Here is a 19,463-nt window from a genome sequence, read left to right as displayed (position 1 = left end):
ATTCAGTTTCTATAAAAATTAAATCATTGTATGGTTTATATGCAATTATCTTTATGCACAATTTTGAAAATAACGTGCATTCATGTCAGTAAATGTACTGTTGTCGAGTCTGTTCCCTTTCAAACCTATACTGCAGTATGTGACTATATGGCTTACAAGTAAATATGGATGTGAGAGAAAGAGGCTTTATATACAGAAGTATTGAGTATAATGAATGCTGATAATATTGTTTTGGAATATAGGCTTTCACGGCTGGCGTTGATAGGATGCGTATTTTGTTGTAACACCGACAGACCACGGCCCTCTAGCCGGAAAATACTCATCCTAATATTGTTTTGATTTTCGTTTTAGTCCCGTAAGAGTCTCAGTGCAATTTATTTCACATAATAGAGAATCAGAATGTGTTATGTGAATATTTTATGTCTGCAATGGACCGACAGGTTATATTCTTTGCTAATTTTTTGACTGCACAGGAAACTGTAAATATAGGCTTGAGAGCTAGAAGAGATCATTTGCCTTTAATCTATTCACTTGATTCATAAATCTCAAAAAACATCATTTGTTTCACATCATAAATTTAGGGCAGAGAATACCATTAGAAAGAATTATGAGTAAACTTTAAAAACTGATTAAGGTTTCAGAACTGTGTAATCAGGCTAATCAAACCAAAATTTAACTGTATTCTGTTACATTTTTGGTAAAATGTTAACGAATAAGATTGAAATGGATATTATTAACAATTTGTACAAGCGCAGATAGCTGAGAAGAATACTTTACAGTATTCATCACAATGATATTACTACGTTCTTAGATGTGGAGCAAGTATTGTTACATTTTGCTGTCATAATTTTGTGATTGGCCACCTACCCCATTGTCTCCTGGCTTAGTTGCCTTACGAGTAATACATTATTGGTGTTACTTATGAGTAAAGCCCGGATTTCTAAGCACAATCAAACAGTAAAATAAGCAAGCAAATAAGCACGAAAATGGTGAAAATAAGCAAAAACGAATACACAGAAACAGTAAAATAAGCACGAAAATGGTGAAAATAAGCAAAAACGAATACATAGAAATATGATAAATTGTTTTTTTCATAGAATAGTGATTGAGAGGTTGTTGTGAGTAGCATTTCTTAACTACAACAGCGAGAAATCACACACACCTAATTGAACCAACGCGTGTTGCACAACTTGCACACTGCAGCTTGGAACTCGAGGATTCACCATCCATGCACATGACATCATTCCGATAACCGATTGACCTGCCTAGTCACAAGGGCTTGACAGGGAATCCCAGTGTTCTCTCCTATTTAGAACTACGCAGTATTATTTCACAACATCCTGGGTCATACCCTAGCATTGCTTTCTTATGCATTCGACTGAAGTTAATTCTTTATTAGTCAAAAAAAGAGGGAAACAGTGATAAATGACGGCTAGGAGTGAAATAGGTACTTTTTTAAAAATTACAGTTTTGGGTTAAATATGCTAGAAATATTAGCCAAGCAAAATAAACCAGAAGAACATAAACTATGAGCAATTATTAAAACATATGATCCACAAAATCCCCAATAATTTAAAGTCATTAATCCCCCAATAACAATTAATTTTAACATAAAAATAAAACGAAAAAAAAAATTATATAATATTTCAGATTATAGTCCCATCGCTCTAATTTCCAGCAGCCAATTGCGTTGCAGGTCGGCTACATTTAAACGTGTGCGTCTTGTGATTCGCTGATTCATTTCTTAAGGCTCGATAAGTACTTAATATAATCGCCTGCCATTTTAGCTCCTTCATTGGCGTTTGCAGAAAGCACACGAAGACGTTATTTGCCGCTCAATTATTTGCTGAATTACATTGCGTTTGATTTATTATCATAGGAGCTACGACATGATAATGTTTAATGGTGTGGCAAATAGATTCCTCGTATGGTAGCTCGGCAACATAAGAACAAAAATGGCGAATGATACTACCTACCTAGACTTTATAGAGCCTTCACTTTCTAAGACGAAATCTAAGAGGCGGAATCACGCCGGAAATAACAGCGTCGGGACTATAGTTAAAAATCGTAAAATAAGTAAGCAAAAACGTTTTCCTGCAAAATAAGCATTTATAAGCACTAACAAACAATTAAAACTGCTTATCTAGGTGTGTCTTACGAAGTATAACCCTTCTGCTTACCTTTAAAAGTGTGGAAAAGAATATGCATTTTGCTTAGAAATCCTGGCTTATGAGGGTCAAACCTCTCTTTGGATAGTTGACTAAACTACAATTATGTGATAAAATAAATTTATTTGATGTCAGGATGGAGCATAGGTGCTGAAACTCCTATGTGCTGGAATACTATATGCTCTCCACAAGTACAATATTAGAAACAAAGTGGTTTTGAACAGCTAAATTCTGTTAATTTCTAATATTTACTGTGTTCACAAACATGTCATACACTTTCTGTGTGGAGCTATTGTCAGCTAATATTTTAAATGAGGAAGACTATGATTTGATGTGTAACTTGTTAAACTAATTCCTCTTTCCTTTACTGTCTGCATAGGTGATTGCAATGAAGCATCACACTGAGATCTATGAGGGTGAGCCCCTCAACTTTGAGATGGTGTACCGGCGCTACCTCAAATTTGCTAGTCAGAATGCCACAGTGCATAGTGTGGAGAGACCTGTTGTACTCAAAGCTTTCGAGCATCTCAAGGTAAGAGCAGCCATTATGTTTAAGGCTTTCCGAACACTTCAAGATAAGAATAGTTATAGTGTGTTCAAATTGTTTGAACGCTCTTAAGAGAAACCATTGTTCTCAAGATCTGTACTTGCACGTGTTTCAGAGCCTGGAGCTGGTGGCTCCACTAACAGGCATGAATAACCACGTGCTTAAAGAGTTCCAGCTGCACCGGTTTCTGTTGACTTCAGATCAGGTAGGCTGTGCTGTACGGCAGTACCAGGGCCTGCCCACCGAGGTGGCACAGTGGGCAGCCAGCAGCTACCAGTGAGGGTGCTCACTAATTAGGACACTTACTACATTGGTGTGAACCTCTCCTTTCAGTCCAGCCATGCGAACTTCGGCACATCCTCTGTCTTGGTCAATGCCTCCAATGTGACTAGGGTGTCTTGCTTGCTGCTTACTTTGTTGCGTTTGTTGTTCTTGTTGTTTTTTTGCTTTGCTGAAGACGTCTTTGGTTTTGTTGCTTTATCCTCTGGTTTTGGGTTTGAGAGGTAGTTCTGGTAGATGAACTTCTCATGTCCTGTACATCAAGAAGATAATCAATCAGAGAAACTTCATTGTGATAAATCCCAAAGTTGATACATATGAATTGATATTTTTGGAAAGTAACAATGACAATTCTAACAACAGATAAACAATTTATTGTTGTCTATTGACATCTCATTCGTTATAGTGGTACATATTACAGATTATCTTTTTACAATTAAGTCAAAATGATAGTTCATGACGGGACCAGAATGGAATGTGTGTCTCTCGTGTGCCATGTAAACAAATTACATTTTAATACATTAATTCAGTAGGCCTAATCATGCTCAGTGGTTTAGTAGTTACTGTGTTGACCATTAGATCCAGGATCCATAGTTTCAGATATGACTGTGGACTGTGAATTTTTAAAGGTGATAAAATGTTCTGAGAAACTGGCTTATTTGTGTAATTTCTTCACATTACTTGAGGGATGTTATGTGGGGGTCAGCTAATTCACCACGCTTTACTGGGAAACTACAAGGCGCGTCCAGAAAGTAAGTTTCCCTGAGATCGGTTTTTTTTTAGTTGGTTATTTAACGACGCTGTATCAACGACTAGGTTATTTAGCGTCGATGAGATTGGTGAGAGCGAGATGGTATTTGGCGAAATGAGGCCGAGGATTCGCCATAGATTACCTGGCATTCACCTTACGATTGGGGAAAACCTCGGAAAAAACCCAACCAGGTAATCAGCCCAAGCGGGGATCAAACCTGTGCCCGAGCGCAACTTCAGACCGGCAGGCAGGCGCCTTAACCGACTGAGCCACGCCAGTGGCTCCCTGGGATCGTTTAGAGAAAGAAAACAGAATTTCATGGAAAGAGTTATTTGAACAGAGACAGCAATTGTTGAACTATTTTTCAACATATCGCTACTGGAATTGAGACACTGTGAAAATGTTGACTGGACAGGAATTTCTTGAAATGTATGAAAAGATGGTTATCGCTGGGAACGAGGTTGGGCTGTTGAATGGATGTTGAAACACCTCCCAGCAGAACTGCTGAAGATTTGTTGTGCGCTGAGCATTATGTGCCAAGCCTTATCATGTAGCAAAGTCAACACCCGCAGCACTTTCACAGTGACATATAGGTGCAGACAGCTATACTGATTCCAACCCAGGTGGCAGACTTCTACAAGACAGGATACAAAAGTTGATCCCACAATTATCTGAATTACAGTGGTCAATATGTTGAAAAATAGTTCAATAATTGTTATCTCTGTTCCAATAACTCTTCCCATAAAATTGTGTTTTCTGTCTCTAAACAGCTCCAGAAAAAGTTACTTTCTGGATGCGTCTCATAGAAAAAAAGTCACAGGACATATTATGGTCATTGGAAAACGACATGTTCTTGAGCACTGCAATGTTTTCTGTATGCTTCACATAATGAAGATAGTAAACTTGATGTAATGCCTCTGCATATAACACTTTTCCACTTTTAATGCTTATTTTTCAGGTCCCTCAACCTACCCTTCCTTAATGTTAAAATATCCGTCATATAACGCTCCTGCTTTTGATGTTTTCGCCCCTATAATGCCCTTTTCCACAGTCCTGAACAACATCACATAATATAAGGCTCTTTGTTACCGAAACTCGCCTCTTACTATAGCCTTAAAGAACTTGCCTTTATGGAATTCAGTGCATATACAGGGTCACAGTGTCATGGTATTGTTCGTCTGCAATTCAGTGGAGAAGAGAAGTTTCGAAGAGGATTCTAAAGGTGTATAAACTAGATGATATTCATAATGCTGACGAGTTCAGTTTCTTGTTTCATCTTATTGCTGTCAAATTGCTAGTCTACAAGACTGAGAGATGCCGAGGAAAAAGCAACTAACTGATCTCTTGTATGTTAATGTCGACTTCCGTCATGATATAATTCTGTAGCGAAAATCAAGTGCTTGGGACATTCATGTTATGTCCAGGAAGACAGCCATGTTGTTGTCATTGTTGTCATAATGACTGGGGCTTTGAGAAGTGTCTGGTGGAAATACATAGATTTGCTCAGAGATTACTTACCTGTACTTCTTTTTGTGGTATATTTTACGACATTTTATCAGTTATCTAGCACCTGAATGATATGAAGGTGATAATGCCAACAAACTGAGTCCAGGGTTCAGTGCCGAAAGTTAACAAGCATTTGCTCTTAATGGGTACAGATAACTTGTCCCAACCAGGATTTGAACCAAGGCCTGCTCATTTCATGGACAGGCATGCTAACCGTTACTCCATAGTGATGGACTACCAGTACTTATTCTGATACAATTGTACATACTTTGTTCAGAGATAAGTTAGTTGTATTGTACATAGTTTTCTTCCTCAAAATCTTTGCTTCAGTGGCTGGTCATGATAATATCTTTGAAAAATATTGGAGTGCAAGAGGTCAAATGACTTTATTGTCAAACGCCTGGCATTAGAAAACAACAACAACATAGTTTTCTTCAGAGATAAGTTACTTGTTTTGATGCAGCTGTATCCTCCCACACATGCAACTGTATGAAATGTTTTCTGAATAAATTTATATTTTTTGAAGGAATAATGTATTGGCTTCTTAGTATGTAAGGTTTTTCATGCTGTAACAGAAAAACTTACACAATTCTTAAGGAAAAAGTCTGCTATGAAAACCTTAGTTACTCCGTAGAATGAAATAAGTTTGTAAGAAAGCCTTCTTTGCTGATAAATAAAATTACATTTTTTGAACAATATTGTTTGTATACATCTGAAATCTGATTAGTAGGGTACTGATTTTTAGGTCGTTAAAATGTAATTTTGGTGCCTAAAATAGGCTTAAAAAGTGCAGAAAATAGTCTCTAAAGAATTGAAAATAGGCTATAACAAAAAGTAATGTTTTCTTTAAAAACATGTTCCAGATCATTAGGAATTCACTTTTAGAATTTAATAATTTTAAATGCTTATACACCGTTACCACCACTACTAGTAAAAGTACAAGAACAACAAATATCTAACTAGTTAGCCCTATAGGGTAAAGGTTGGTAATATTGTGATACTAATAATATTATGATAGTTCTTTTTAAGAATTTTTTATAATTTTGCTGAGCGAGAGAAGGACCAGTTTTGTGCAGAAACTTGTCCACGAACATTCCCTTAATACGTTGACGCAAAAAAAAAACGATCTTCCTCTCGCTTAGTAAAATTGTAATAAATTCTCAAAAAGAACTCTCATAATATTATTAGTATCACAATATTACCAACCTTTATTCTACATAAACTAAACAATTAAATGTGAAAAATAAGTTTTAGACATAAATTCAGTACACAAACAAGTCAAATATAATCAATTTTTACCAAGCCTTGTCCATTAATATCCATAATTTAGCTTCACAATAAATTACTAATACTTTTTTCTAAATTTTAAACTAAAAAGCAATGCCGTCTGTCACTCAACACAAATTTGTATGCTGAAAATGAATGCTCCACATCCACTGAAGTAACAGGAGCGTATTTCAATTTTGACACTAGTTGGACAGGAATGTTACATTGTAAATCCGTGTTCTTCCCTGCTAGGATATCTGAAGCAGTACGCAGATCCTTCAGTCCTACATTTCTCTGCAGAACTTGCTCCAGTTTACCCCGTACTTTATTTCCAACAGAACCAGTAATACATTTCGAATTTAAAATACAAATTTTCGAAATAAGAATGGGTTTTTGACGTATTAGAGATAAAACATACTTAATAGGTCAAAATAGGCATTTTTAGGTGCTATTAAAATACCAATTTTAGGCATAGTTTTGTATGAAACATGTATTTGTATGCAATGGAGGAGAAAAGTAGCTGGCCACACTACCCCATTAACTCCTGACTTAGTTGCCTCATGAGTGATGCCATATTGGTATCACTTATGAGGTTCAAACCTGTCTTCGTACAGTTGACTAAGCAGAAAAGAAATCAAACATATCTCCAGACGAGTTCCTTGGGGCCTGGAGCCCCAAATTTATATAAGCATCGGAAACCTGTACTTAGCCCTAGAACAGCGGTCGGCATTTCATGCAGCAAGCGGCATCTTATGTCATACTTATGCAGGAGCAATTCACTAATGCATCCTTCCACACGAACTCACGTCTTGTGGCACTCAGCATGTCTCTTTCCAAACCATTAAACGTAAAGAATGCAGCAAAACGAATATTTGTAGAAGAATGGAAAGAGAAATTCTTTTCTTGTGCACAAGAAGAAAATCTAACATGTTTGTTATATATTGAACTACTTAAAGCGCTTCATATTATCACCATAAAGAGACATTATACAAAACTCCTTTGTCATGTGTACTTTTCCGTAATATTAATACCGATTAAGGAAAAAGCGTTGCCAAATATTATTTTTTCTGATGTACAATTTTGAAACTTTGCAAAAAAGTCTAAATAAGGGAAATTTCTCAAATTAAAAAATTTCCCGAAACTTCACTACAATTCAAAAGATCCACTCCTTAGGTCACTTTGTGCTAGGTTTATTTCAATGTTAGGCTCGACATATATATATATATATATATATATATATATATATATATATATATATATATATATATATATGGAGCAATTTCTTTAAAAAATTAAACATGTTAAATGTAAAGCACGGTCCCGATTGACGGACCAACATTCATTTGAGCAATTACAAATAGCAACTTATGATGGAGAACCAGATTTCACTTCACTAATTAAAATATCGAGATAGGCTGATTGGTGAATAATTTCAAATCCATCAGAAGGCTGCTAAGATATCATATAGTTCGATTACTTATTTCCAGACTATACGGGCGAGGTTCAGTCCTCTCCTCTCCCAACCTAATGCTTACTACTGTCTTCCTCCGACGAGTTTAGCGCTGGGACCTGAGGTATTCTTGCCATCAGTGCGGGGGGTTCCAGGTAGATTCTTTTGTTGCTACAACCAAGCCGAGCCGAGCGGAGTGGGAAGTATTAATCGTCCAAAAATATGCAGTCTTCAGTCTTCTCCCTGATGTTAGCTATGTTAATATTATATGAATTACTCATTAAATATTTCACCATTACAAGTCATTTTTAAGGAAACATGCTGTGGAAAATTTTGGGTTTTTATTCTATTGCAATTTTAGAATATTTATGATTGGTATCGTGAAAAACAGATTCCTATAATGTAATGCGAAAATCATTTGTTGGTGATATCTTAAAATACAAAATGAAGTAGTTATACTTCTCAAGTGAGTTCAGCAGTATAGTATATTTAAATTGATTACTTTACAAATTTAATTCAATTCTACTAATCACTAAATTTTATAGTATGATTCTTTTTATTTATATTATTGTAGTTGTATTATGATTTTTCTTTTTATTTATTTTATTGTATTTGTATTTCTGGTGGTGCAATGGCCTTAACTTCACCAAAATAAATAATAAATAAATTAAATTTTCTACAGTACTTTCCTTCTCTGAACAGGTAAGTACGAATGGTTGTATCTCTATCTCGCCAAAAATACGTTAGAAAACTACTAGGCATACTGCTCTCGTAAATTGGGCGAATGTTTTCAGTATGATTGTACTTCCTTTCAGATTGCCACTGTCACTGTTCCCTCCCAGTCCAGTACCGCGCTAGACTAGTCGGAACCGCATTCCTCTCAGCACTAAACTCCTCAGAGGATGACAGCACTACCCCTCGTCTTGCAAAGCGGCTGCGTTTCATATGACGTCACCTACGTTGACGTTCTGCCGACCCTTGCTCTAGAACAGTGGTCGTCAGCACTCGCTGAAATGGGTAAAGTGCAACGTAATATGCTCTGTCGTGCAGAGGGAGAGATAGAAAGCATACCCGCCAGCAGCCACGATGCACGCCAGTGCGATGTCTTATGCGCGGGTAAGAGACGCTAGCCCGAGATTGCTCTGTGCTGATGACCGCTGCTCTAGAATATCATTCCAGCTTATTTTAACTAGTGAAATGAAAGAGCGAAACGGTAGTACCTAGAGAAAGTCAGAAATCCCCTGCAACATGTTTTGTCCACAATAAATTGTACCTTGACCAGGCCGAGAATCGAACTCGGGTCGCCTGGATGGAAGACCAGAGTACTAGAGCTGAGCTACATATGCGACCTCCTTATTTTAGACCGCAGTTTAATTCCTTTGCCTGTGGGATATTAGTCGTATTTCATTTATCTAAACATTTTGTTACCTCAGAACAAGAGTGGGATATCTTGGAAAAATCATATTTTAAATAATGAGGATAAAAATTGCTATTTAACATCGAGTGCAATGTGTAAACAAACTTTTGATTTAATATGAAGCTAAAACAACAAGAAACTTTGTTTACACATTGCACTCGATGTTTAATAGTAATTTTAATCCTCATTACGTATTTAAAATAGTTTTGCGAGATATCCCACTGTTGACTGTTGTTCTGAGGTAACGATATTTATTTGTAATAGACTATCATTGATATTCACAAAGGACAACTATAATAATTATTCTCGTCTTATGCAAATGCTCCCAAATCAATATTTATGATTATTTAGTCAGTTTCAGTACATACGTCTTTTTTCTTTTTTTTAATTTATTTATTTTATGTCGCTTTAACTTAGGAAGTCATATCGCGACAATACGTACATAAACAATTCTTACAGTTTACATAGAGTTTACTGTATTACAATAATCATTTAGATACATTTGTAAATGTTGATAGCTTTCAGAAATCACATACGTCTTGTTTTCATATTTTTGTAATTTTTAAAATCAACTGTAATTGTGGTTGAAAAAAATAACGTACCGTACCTATTAGTCATAGAACTTATGCAATACAGTGAAATTTCCGAATAGCTGGCACGTTTCCAAAACAAAGAAGTAACCGCTACTGAGGAGTGACCACTATTTGGAAAATAAGCGAAAATTAATTATTCTGGTAGGCTCTATCATATATGAATGATATAAGAGACTTGATATAATACTTATATAAGATTACAACATTTTAATTTGTTTATTTTTACTTGAAGCTTTGTAGTACGATTTCTTGCTATATACAATTATTGCGAAAAGTAGTTTATTCGGTTAACGACGCTGTATCAACGCGAAATTATCTATATAGTGTCGGTAGTAGCAGTATGTTGGTGATGGTGGTGGTGGTGGTGGTATGTAATATTTTTATCCAACGACGCAACTGCGAAAAACGACTTACAAACTTTGCCTGGAGACCTCTATTAGGACAGATTTCTTTCACGTGTCACAAATCTGTTACACGGGAACCACAGCTTTACTTCACTTCCTGAGGAAGCAATTCTTAAGATTATATTGCCCTTAAAATCCATTATATTGGTCGTGTTTGAACTCGCGAACTACGTATTCCATTTGCTAGCATACTACACACGAGATCACAGAGGATGATTGTAGCGTAGGTGAAATTGGTTGTAATGCGATGGTGTTTGGCGAAGTGAGTTCAAGAATTAGCTATTGAATTATCTGACATTCGCATTACAATAGGAGAAAACATAAAGAACCGAATCAGATAATCTAAGCGGGACTCGAACCTATACGTCCGAACACAGCCTTGGAACACAAGTGTAGCGCGCCATCTTCTATGCTACACTAATGGCCGAAATGTATTTGAAAGTTTAATATGAGCTACATAGTTTGCAGATATAAATGTCTATTGTGTGATTAAATTCACAGGGCGTGTTGACGGATTTTAATACAAGCAGCGCCAATAAAATACGATTTTATTTTGTGACGTGTTATTAGTCATTTGTTCATGGTATTGTTGCAGAATACAAAGCAAGTTTGCGAGTTTATGTTAATGGTTTTTAACAGTTTTGCTGAGAATAGAGTTTGTTCTGTTCTATAATGAAACAAAGCCTTCGATTCAGACGAAGCTCCAGTACCATCGATGTTTTAACTGTAGAAGGGCACCGACTTCTTGATCAATTCTCCAAATAGGAAATTCAATGAAAATGAAACCGTTCTTAACCTAAACAAAGCGAATTCAGGTAGAACCTAGAACTGTAGAATATGTTGAAACCGTGCGGCAGTCACTGAATCGTAGTCTCGTAAAGCAGTGTTCCGCAACCGGTGTGCCAATTCTTAGGACAAGGTGTGCCGCGAAATATATGAAACTTGAAAATATATATATTAAAATATTTTTCGAAATCATGAGCGTTGCACATTTCGTCCCAATATTTCATTTTCGTGGAATGTTAAGAGTAAAGTTAATATAGTTCGGGACAAAACGTAATGTCCTTAGTTCCAGGAAGTAATAGAGGCACTCATCCCATACCGCCCACTGTAAATATGAGTGAACAAAAGGCAACCCTTCTCATACAAAGGAAGTTGAACTGCCTTCATGCGGTGGAGTGGTACGAGCTACAATAGCCGCTATTTGTTACGGCAATAAATGGTAACGGTACTGTGAAATTCAGCTTTAGGAAAACCTGAGAACAAATACGTTTTTCAGTAGTTTCTCTTGTTTCTTGTGTGTGTGTGTTGTGCAGAGTTTGAAGTGAATCAATATAATGCAACATGGATAAGTTTATAACAAAGTGACCCAAAGAACATAAAAGTGAAGGAAATGTTGGTGAAATTACGAAAACATCTAAAGTAGTGTGCCGTCGCGTTACAGATTCATGCATTCCGGAAAATAATTTAACGTGAGAAGATTGTGTTAGTGTCTGCACAGATGGAGCTGCGGCGATGACTGGAAAAGTGAAAGATTTCGAAGCTAAAGTCCGGGAGATTAATCCTAAAATAAGATTTGATCACTGTTTTCTATATCGAGGAGCGATTGTTGCCAAAACATTGCCAGTTCATCTTAAGACAGTCTTAGACGATGTTATCAAAATTGTTAATTTTGTGAAGTCACGTCCCCTTAATTCGCGCCTGTTTTCAGTCCTTGGTCAAGAAATGGGTTCTGATCACATGTCTCTTCTGTTTCACACTAATGTTAGATGCTGTCACATGGCAAAGTACTCTCGAGAGTTTTTGAACTTCATGAAGAGCTGAAAACATTTCTAATATCGCATTATCATGCATTTGCTGCATTATTTTATGACGAAAACTGGGTGTCTAAATTAGCCTACTTGTCAAATATCTTCTCCCATTTAAATGAACCTAACAGAAAAATGCGAGGTAAAGAGCACTATGGATAAAATTGAAGATTTCAGAGAAAAATTGAAGTTGTGGTTGGAATATCTTGAAAGTGAGTCATGCGAAATGTTTGAAAATTTGTTATCTTTAGGAGTTGATGTCACGTTCATTCCGTTAATTGTAGAGCACTTCAAGTTCTTCACGACAAGTTCGGAGAATATTTTCCTACTTACGATCATGAATGGGACTGGATTCGCGATCCCTTCAATACCTTTCATTGAAATGTCTCTCTCTCTTTACAAGCCCGGGAAGAGTTGATCGCCTTGAGAGCAGACAAAACCCTTAAAATTAAATTCTCCGTGGTTCCACTGGACACTGGCTCTCATTAAAGGCTGAATATCCTGTACTATCAGCTATGTCCATGAAAATGCTTCTGCCATTTTCAACGACATAGGATATTTATGTGAACTTGGTTTCTCAGCATAAAATGATATCAAAACTGAAAAACGTGAGAGACTGCGGGCAGTAGAGAGAGTTGCCTTGTCATCAGTTGCTCCAAGGATTGCTTTGATATGTGCAATCAAACAGGCTCAAATATCTCACTAACAGGTATGCATTTTAATTTTTTTATTTTAATAATTTTTTGAGTTCTTTGACTGTAGCTTTTGTAAATCACTTTACATCCGTTAATTGAATGCGATCACATTCGGAGTTAAAATAAATGAAAATGTTACTGCATGTGGATTTATTCATAATTGCGTATGATAAGAATATACAGTAGCAAAGTAATATACAAATATTTAATGGTTATATTTGTGTTCTGTTTAAAAGCAGGTTTTATGGTTTACGCCAAATATTACTAATTTCCCTGTTTCCGTACAAATTCTGTGTTTGAAAATGTAGGTGTGCCAGTATGAATTAGGACTTAACTTTTGTGTGCCAAAGATTAAAAAAAGTTGCGGAACACTGTCGTAAAGGATGCCGCAAACGTGCACAGAAGTTAGGAATGAGACCGACGTCTCTGAGAAGAATGCTGAAAATTGATTTGAAGCTGTTTCCTTTCAAAATTCAAGTGAAACATATGTTAACGGCGAATGACAAACATGTCCGCAACAACATGTGCGTTAATTTCATTCGCAAGATGGAAGAAAATGCGAACTGGATTTAGAATGTTTCACGCATGAAGCGCATTTTCATCTCAGTAATGTCGTAAATCTTCAAAACTGGATATTCTGGGGTTCACATCCGCCAGAAGAAGTGTAGGAAAGCCACTTCATACCTCGAAATGCATTGCTTGGTGCGCTTTAAGCACGAAAGGCATTATTGGTCCCTTCTGGTTTTCGGATGAAAACGAAAATACGCTCACCATCAACAAGAAACGATATCAACAAATCCTAAGAAGATTAATAGAAAAATCAGACGATTTCGGAGGCTTCGAACACCAGTGGATCTAACAAGATGGGCAACATCACATACTGCAGGCTCTTCCACTCTTGGAAAAACATTTTCAAGATAGGATGATTTCAAAGAAAAGGGATTAAGCCCTCTTGATTTCTTTTTATGGGGATGTGCAAAGAAGCCTAGAACCATCTGTGAGCTGAAGAGAAACGTAGAGAATTTCATTAAGTCTATATCTGACGAAATGACGTGCCAGGGAATTATTGATTAACAATTTTGTCATTTTGAAAATGTTATTCATCGTGTATGAATCGCCCATGTTCTGTCTTTAAACATGTGCAGTAATAATTGAAATGTATCAAATTAGTTCAAGATTATGAATATATTATTAAAATCATTCATATTTTATATAATCCAATTACAAACACAACTATATAAACAAGTGTCTGTCCCAACCTGTTCTTCGAAAACGGTGCGTCATAGAGAAAGACTAAAAACCAAAAACGTTCCATTTTGAGACTGCTCCGGGAAAATTATTGTCTTTTTTAGCACACTGTGTGCCATAGACCATCACTGTCGAATGGTATATGAAAAAATATTGCAATTCATTTTATTGCATTGTCGAAAAAAGCAATGTCTGCTACTAAACGACGTTTATAATGTACTATGAATAATACTGTACAGTAGCAGGGCGTGGATAGAGTTTCGACGTGGCTTTCAGATGTTTCTCGCATTGCGCATATTTTGTTCATTTGTTTGTTTGTAATTGTCGTACATAACCTGTGACATAATTGATTCATCACCACTGAGGATATATAGGGTCTATATATTTTTTTGGTTTTACGGTATGAGTATTTAAATAATCTTCAGGAATCTTCGTTTCAGTGATTTGTTTGAAGAATTACGTGTAGTTAAGTAGGCGTACAAGTTTGTTTATGTGTTAATGTCTTCTCGAATTTTCATGTTTTTATTCTTTGGACACTTCTTTCTGTTTACTGAGGATATAGGTGCGACTTTGCTTTCAAATGTTTCTCGCATTACGCATATTTGACTCATTTGTTTGTAATTGTGGTACATTAACAACTGATACATCACCACTGAGGATATATGTACAGGATGGCTAAAAAATCACTACCAATTAAAATGAAAAAAAGATCGATTGGTAAAATTATACTTTATTGACACCTGGTTAATTCATTGATTGATTGATTGATTATATGGCAATGCGTTCTAATGTTTACATAAGTAACTGTCGGATGAAAGTGAAAGGTGGGTAATTTAGAATCCATAATCTAAGTTCAATAATGAGTAGTGACTTTTGGGCCATTCTGTATATCCTATGTATGTATGTATGTATGTATGTATGTATGTATGTATGTATGTATGTATGTATGTATGTATGTATGTGGTGTTAAGTTATGAATAGTTAAGAAACTTCAGAAATCTTCATTTCAGTAATTAGTTTGGAGAGTTACATGTAGGTAAGTGCCTAGATACATATTGTTTATATATTAATATCTTCTCGAATTTTCATGTTTTCATCCTTTGGAGATTTCTGTTTACTGAAGAGTAAATGTATTCCAAACTTCCAGAAACATGTAAGAGTATTTCTGTGCTGCAAACGTGCTTTGTACGAGTGTAGTTCCAAAAGTAATCCCTCCTAGACTATTTATTTTCACGGAAACTACAAGATATAGAAAGCATAATAACAGTTAAATATAGAAAGATTTCAGCTAATACAGTTATTTTTCTACATAGTCACCACTTTTCGTTATGAACTTTTTTCAACGATGAGCAAGAGCTGCATGCCGCGCTTGTAAAAATTTGAACCAGCAGAGGCAAGCCTCTATGTTACAGCTGCGATGACAGCATCCTTGTCTGGAAAACGTTGTTCACGTAGTCCATCTTTCATAGGCTCAAAGAGATGGAAGTCTTAAAGGCTCTAAATCCGGGCTGTATGGTGAATGTGGTAGGACAGTCTAGCCAAATTTTGTAACGTGCTCGATGGTCGCGAAACTGATATGGGGCCTGGCCTTATCGTGTTGCAAGCGAAAGATTTTCTTCTCTGGCCTGACTCTGGAAATCCAGGCTTTCAGCTTAGCCAGCGACTGCTTGTACCTTTCAGAATAGAAATAGACAATTCCTTCAGGCTCCAGGGCATCCAAAAGAATCTCACCCCGCCTATCCCAAAACTGTCATTTTCGCAACTGCTGAAACACACTACCCACCACCTCACTGTGCTCGCATTCACTGTATCGTCTCCGTAAACCTTTAACAAGCGTCGATGGATGTCAATGGGTGAAATTTGTTCGGCAGTGGGAATTCAATAACACAGCTGTTTCTTACGCATCTCTATGTCAGGTACAATTTTTGTAGGTTGCCCTGCTGCCAATATTTTTCGCACAACAACCAAACCAACAGGACATTAGCGTGAAGGTTCAACCTTTGCTACAACACCACTAACATCCGACTAAGACGTTACAGGTCTTAGCACGATATAACTTTGTATCAGGCGTAAATTTTGCGAGTAAATTTTTAAATGGAATGCGTGATGACGATATTGTCCCTAATCTCCTTTCGTTTCGGATAAGGAATAATTTCACTCCATGAGTATATAAATATCCAAACCACAAGTTATGGAGCTCCGGAAAGCCAAACATTTTCATGATTAGCCCTCCATGTTGGTGCGCTATGAGTTGTGAGAGGAAAATTGGACCAATTTTTTTACGTAGAGTTACGTTATTCTTCTTACCAAAGTATGGGAAGGTAACTTGGGAATTGACTGCCACATAAAACTACAGCCTCTTCTCGCCGCTACAAGGAGTACAGGGAGAATACAAGGAGAACAAGGGGAATACAAAGAGGACACGGGGAATACAAAGAGAAAAATGGAACAAAAATGAGGACGGGGAGTACAAGGAGAACAAGGAAATCAAGGGGAACAAGGGACGACAAGGATAACAAAGGAAACTCAAGAAGGACAAGGGGAAGACAAAGGGAATTTATTCAATACAAGAGATTAATATGCTAACTAATTTGAATCCTTTTTAAGGATTAACGGAGAAGTAGCGTGCTTCTGCCTTTTTCCAACACACTTCTGCGATAACACTCATAGTTCATTATTCTATAGACGGACTTTATACAGTGTTCGAGGAAAGAATTATCCGTGTGACTCCTTCAATACGGCAGCCTGATCTGTGGCTTTTATCAATTGAAAACTTAAAAAATATAAAGTGTATAAACATATTCCGCTTACGTATCCTGAGAAAATTGAAAAATTGTATTCGGAAAAATATTGCCTGCATTTTTCAAAGGAAACTGCAGCAACTAATTAGTTTCTTAAGTAGATCCCGTAAATGTTTCTGACAAGAAAGGAGACGTAGACAGGTTAGCCTACATTGAGCGTACAGCGTATAGTCCTTAGAGGTAAAGGTGAACGACACTGGCAGGTCCGTAACGATCATAAGGAAACACATCGTATTCCGAACAGAAGCGGGGAGCCAGCCAGTCAGCCCCCTTTCGGCACGACCATCTCATAGGACTCCACACAGTGTCCCCTATCCGCCAGCAGGTATCGCTCATCGAGCGTCCCCGTTCTGCTAGTCCCAGTCGTCAAAGCTCATAAGTTCATAATCTGATCCTGAAATCATATCTTTTTACGAAATTAAATTGAGTTAAGAGTAGGGTGAAACGTAAAGTGTTGATGAAATAAAATGTGTAATGATGAAGAAAACGGAAGCATCCCGAGAAAATCCTCATCATCCGATCTTGTCGATCACACAAATGTTACTCCACTCAGTACCGGAATCGAACCCAAGTCAGACGGATGAGAAGTTCGCGCTTTATCGCCCACCTGTAAGAAGGGAGTACGTTAATAATGCTGGTAACAATGTTAAGTACATTTTGTGAATGCGTCTCTGCTCTGGTCTTCCTTTAATGATTTGGACTTTCTACGAACCACAAAGTATTGTGCTGCTAAAAGGAACTTTACTTTCAGTGCTTTTCAACAGTATTATATGGAAACGTAGCACTGTTAAGTAGCAGTAGTATTTCCATTCTTGAAGCCCAAGTTCAAATCTCCATGGGATTTGTGGTAGAGTAAAATATTATTAGAGCAGTATTCTTCGACGTATTCCCGTCTCTTCTACTATTTACCATAATTTCTCATCATCCTTATCACTGTACCATCTTTTGCAGTAGACCGGTTGAGAGCAATAGCTGTGGGGAACGTCCTACAGAGCAAGTAATCACGACAAGCTCCGAAGTTGGTGCCTATCCTGTACATGATGCTATACAAGCAAAATATCGGAAGAGAAATAGTAAGTTGCTTCTTGGAATTCATTTCTGAAGTGTTGCATTTACCGGGGTTGCTGCCGACATCCTTGATATCCTCGAGGTCGTGCTCAGCGGCTTCTCCGTGGAAGGGGCGCAGTGCCGAGAGAGCACGACTCACGCCAACCTGTCCGTGGCGGATGTGGTGCTCCACGAGATCGGCACCCAGCAGCTCTTCGTATGGGTTCATGCGGATGGGCACCACCTTGTTCACCAACCATAGGATGAGGCATGTGGTGCATATGGCCCACACCGAGAAGCATAGGACTGCCAGAGACTGCACCCCCAACATGTACCAACCGCCGCCTTTGAACAGGCCGCTGCGACCCCCTGTCGTGTCGAGAGGCTGCGGGTCGTCGGCAAAGAGCCCCACGGCAATGACCCCCCAGACAGCGGCGCCGCCGTGCACCGCCGAAGCGCCCACCGGGTCGTCGACGCCCATCCGGTCGATGAGCGGCATGCAGACACAGGCGATTATGGCTCCCACCGTACCAATCACCAGCGATTCCCATGAGCGGTACAGGAAGCAGCCTGCCGTTATGGCGACGAGGGAGCCCAAGATGCTGTTGATGAGGTCCATGATGTCGAGGCGACCATCGCGCAGAAACATGGAGTAGCCGAGCCCGACGCATCCGCCACCGAACGAGGACAGCATGGTCTGCACGGCGGCGCGCGCGGCGTAATGCCACTTGGCGCCGCTGACGCCATATGTGCTGCCCGAGTTGAAGGCTAGCCACCCCCACCACAGCACGAAGAGCCCCATGACGGCGTTGACGGGCGAGCCCAACGGCATGGGCTCGCCACCCATGTCGTAGCGCCCCAGACGCGGGCCCAGCATCATGGCGGACGCCAGCGCCGAGCTGCCGCCAATCAGGTGTACGGGGCCGGACCCCGCGATGTCCACGTAACCCATGCGATGCAGGAAGCCGTGCTCGCCCCAAGCCCAGCCCGCCGGCACGCAGTACACCACCGTGTTCAGGAAGCTGAAAAGGCAATAGGCTTTGAAGTTGCAGCGTTCCGCCATTGCGCCCGACACGATGGTGGTGGCGGTGGTTGCGAAGCTCAGCTGAAAGAGAAACGCGGCGAAGATAGGTCCCATGAGCGGGTCGCGTACGCCCGGGTCCACGAAGAAGTTGCCGCAACCCATGAAGGGCGTAGTGCAGGGTCCGCGTCCGAAGCTGAGGGCGAAGCCGAACATCCAGTAGGTGAGACCACCGAGCACCACGTCGGCCACGTTCTTCATCATGATGTTGACCTCGTTCTTGATGGAGACGCAGCCCGACTCCAGCATGCCGAAGCCCGTCTGCATGGTGAAGATGATGAAGGACGACGTCATCACCCAGTTGGTGTCGCCCAGATCCAGCGCGAATATGTCTGGCACGTCGTCGGCATCGGACGCGTTCGCGACGGCAGAACCGTTGCACAGCGGGTACGTGAAGCACAT

General features: G+C 38.7%; 2 protein-coding genes across 2 annotated transcripts in view; one reads left to right on the top strand and one right to left on the bottom strand.

The window, feature by feature from the left end:
* Orc4 (origin recognition complex subunit 4) overlaps nt 1–5,939 on the top strand; it is a 15,215-nt gene extending 9,276 nt beyond the window's left edge. The window contains exons 5-6 of the mRNA XM_069847465.1: nt 2,548–2,700; nt 2,831–5,939. Coding sequence (XP_069703566.1) covers nt 2,548–2,700; nt 2,831–2,995 — 318 coding nt within the window. The 3' untranslated portion in view covers nt 2,996–5,939. The remainder of the gene's footprint in view (nt 1–2,547; nt 2,701–2,830) is intronic.
* LOC138715718 (putative ammonium transporter 2) lies at nt 3,045–19,463 on the bottom strand. The gene is made up of 2 exons (XM_069848774.1): nt 17,873–19,463; nt 3,045–3,247 (listed from the first exon to the last, which is right to left on the bottom strand). The coding sequence occupies exons 1-2, from the start codon at nt 19,461–19,463 to the stop codon at nt 3,045–3,047; spliced, it is 1,794 nt and encodes a 597-aa protein (XP_069704875.1).

Source organism: Periplaneta americana, chromosome 15 (assembly GCF_040183065.1).
Source record: "Periplaneta americana isolate PAMFEO1 chromosome 15, P.americana_PAMFEO1_priV1, whole genome shotgun sequence".
Classification (NCBI taxonomy): domain Eukaryota; kingdom Metazoa; phylum Arthropoda; class Insecta; order Blattodea; family Blattidae; genus Periplaneta; species Periplaneta americana.
Note: the sequence above shows the minus strand (reverse complement) of the source record. Positions and strands in the feature narration are given on the sequence as shown.

What these genes read in the sequence shown, in the direction of transcription:
- LOC138715718 (XM_069848774.1), bottom strand. Translation starts at nt 19,463, where the DNA reads ATGTGCTTCACGTACCCGCTGTGCAACGGTTCTGCCGTCGCGAACGCG. An exon ending in CCGGTCTACTGCAAAAGATG is followed by an intron (nt 3,248 to 17,872) that starts GTACAGTGATAA and finishes CTTGATGTACAG; the next exon opens with GACATGAGAAGTTCATCTAC.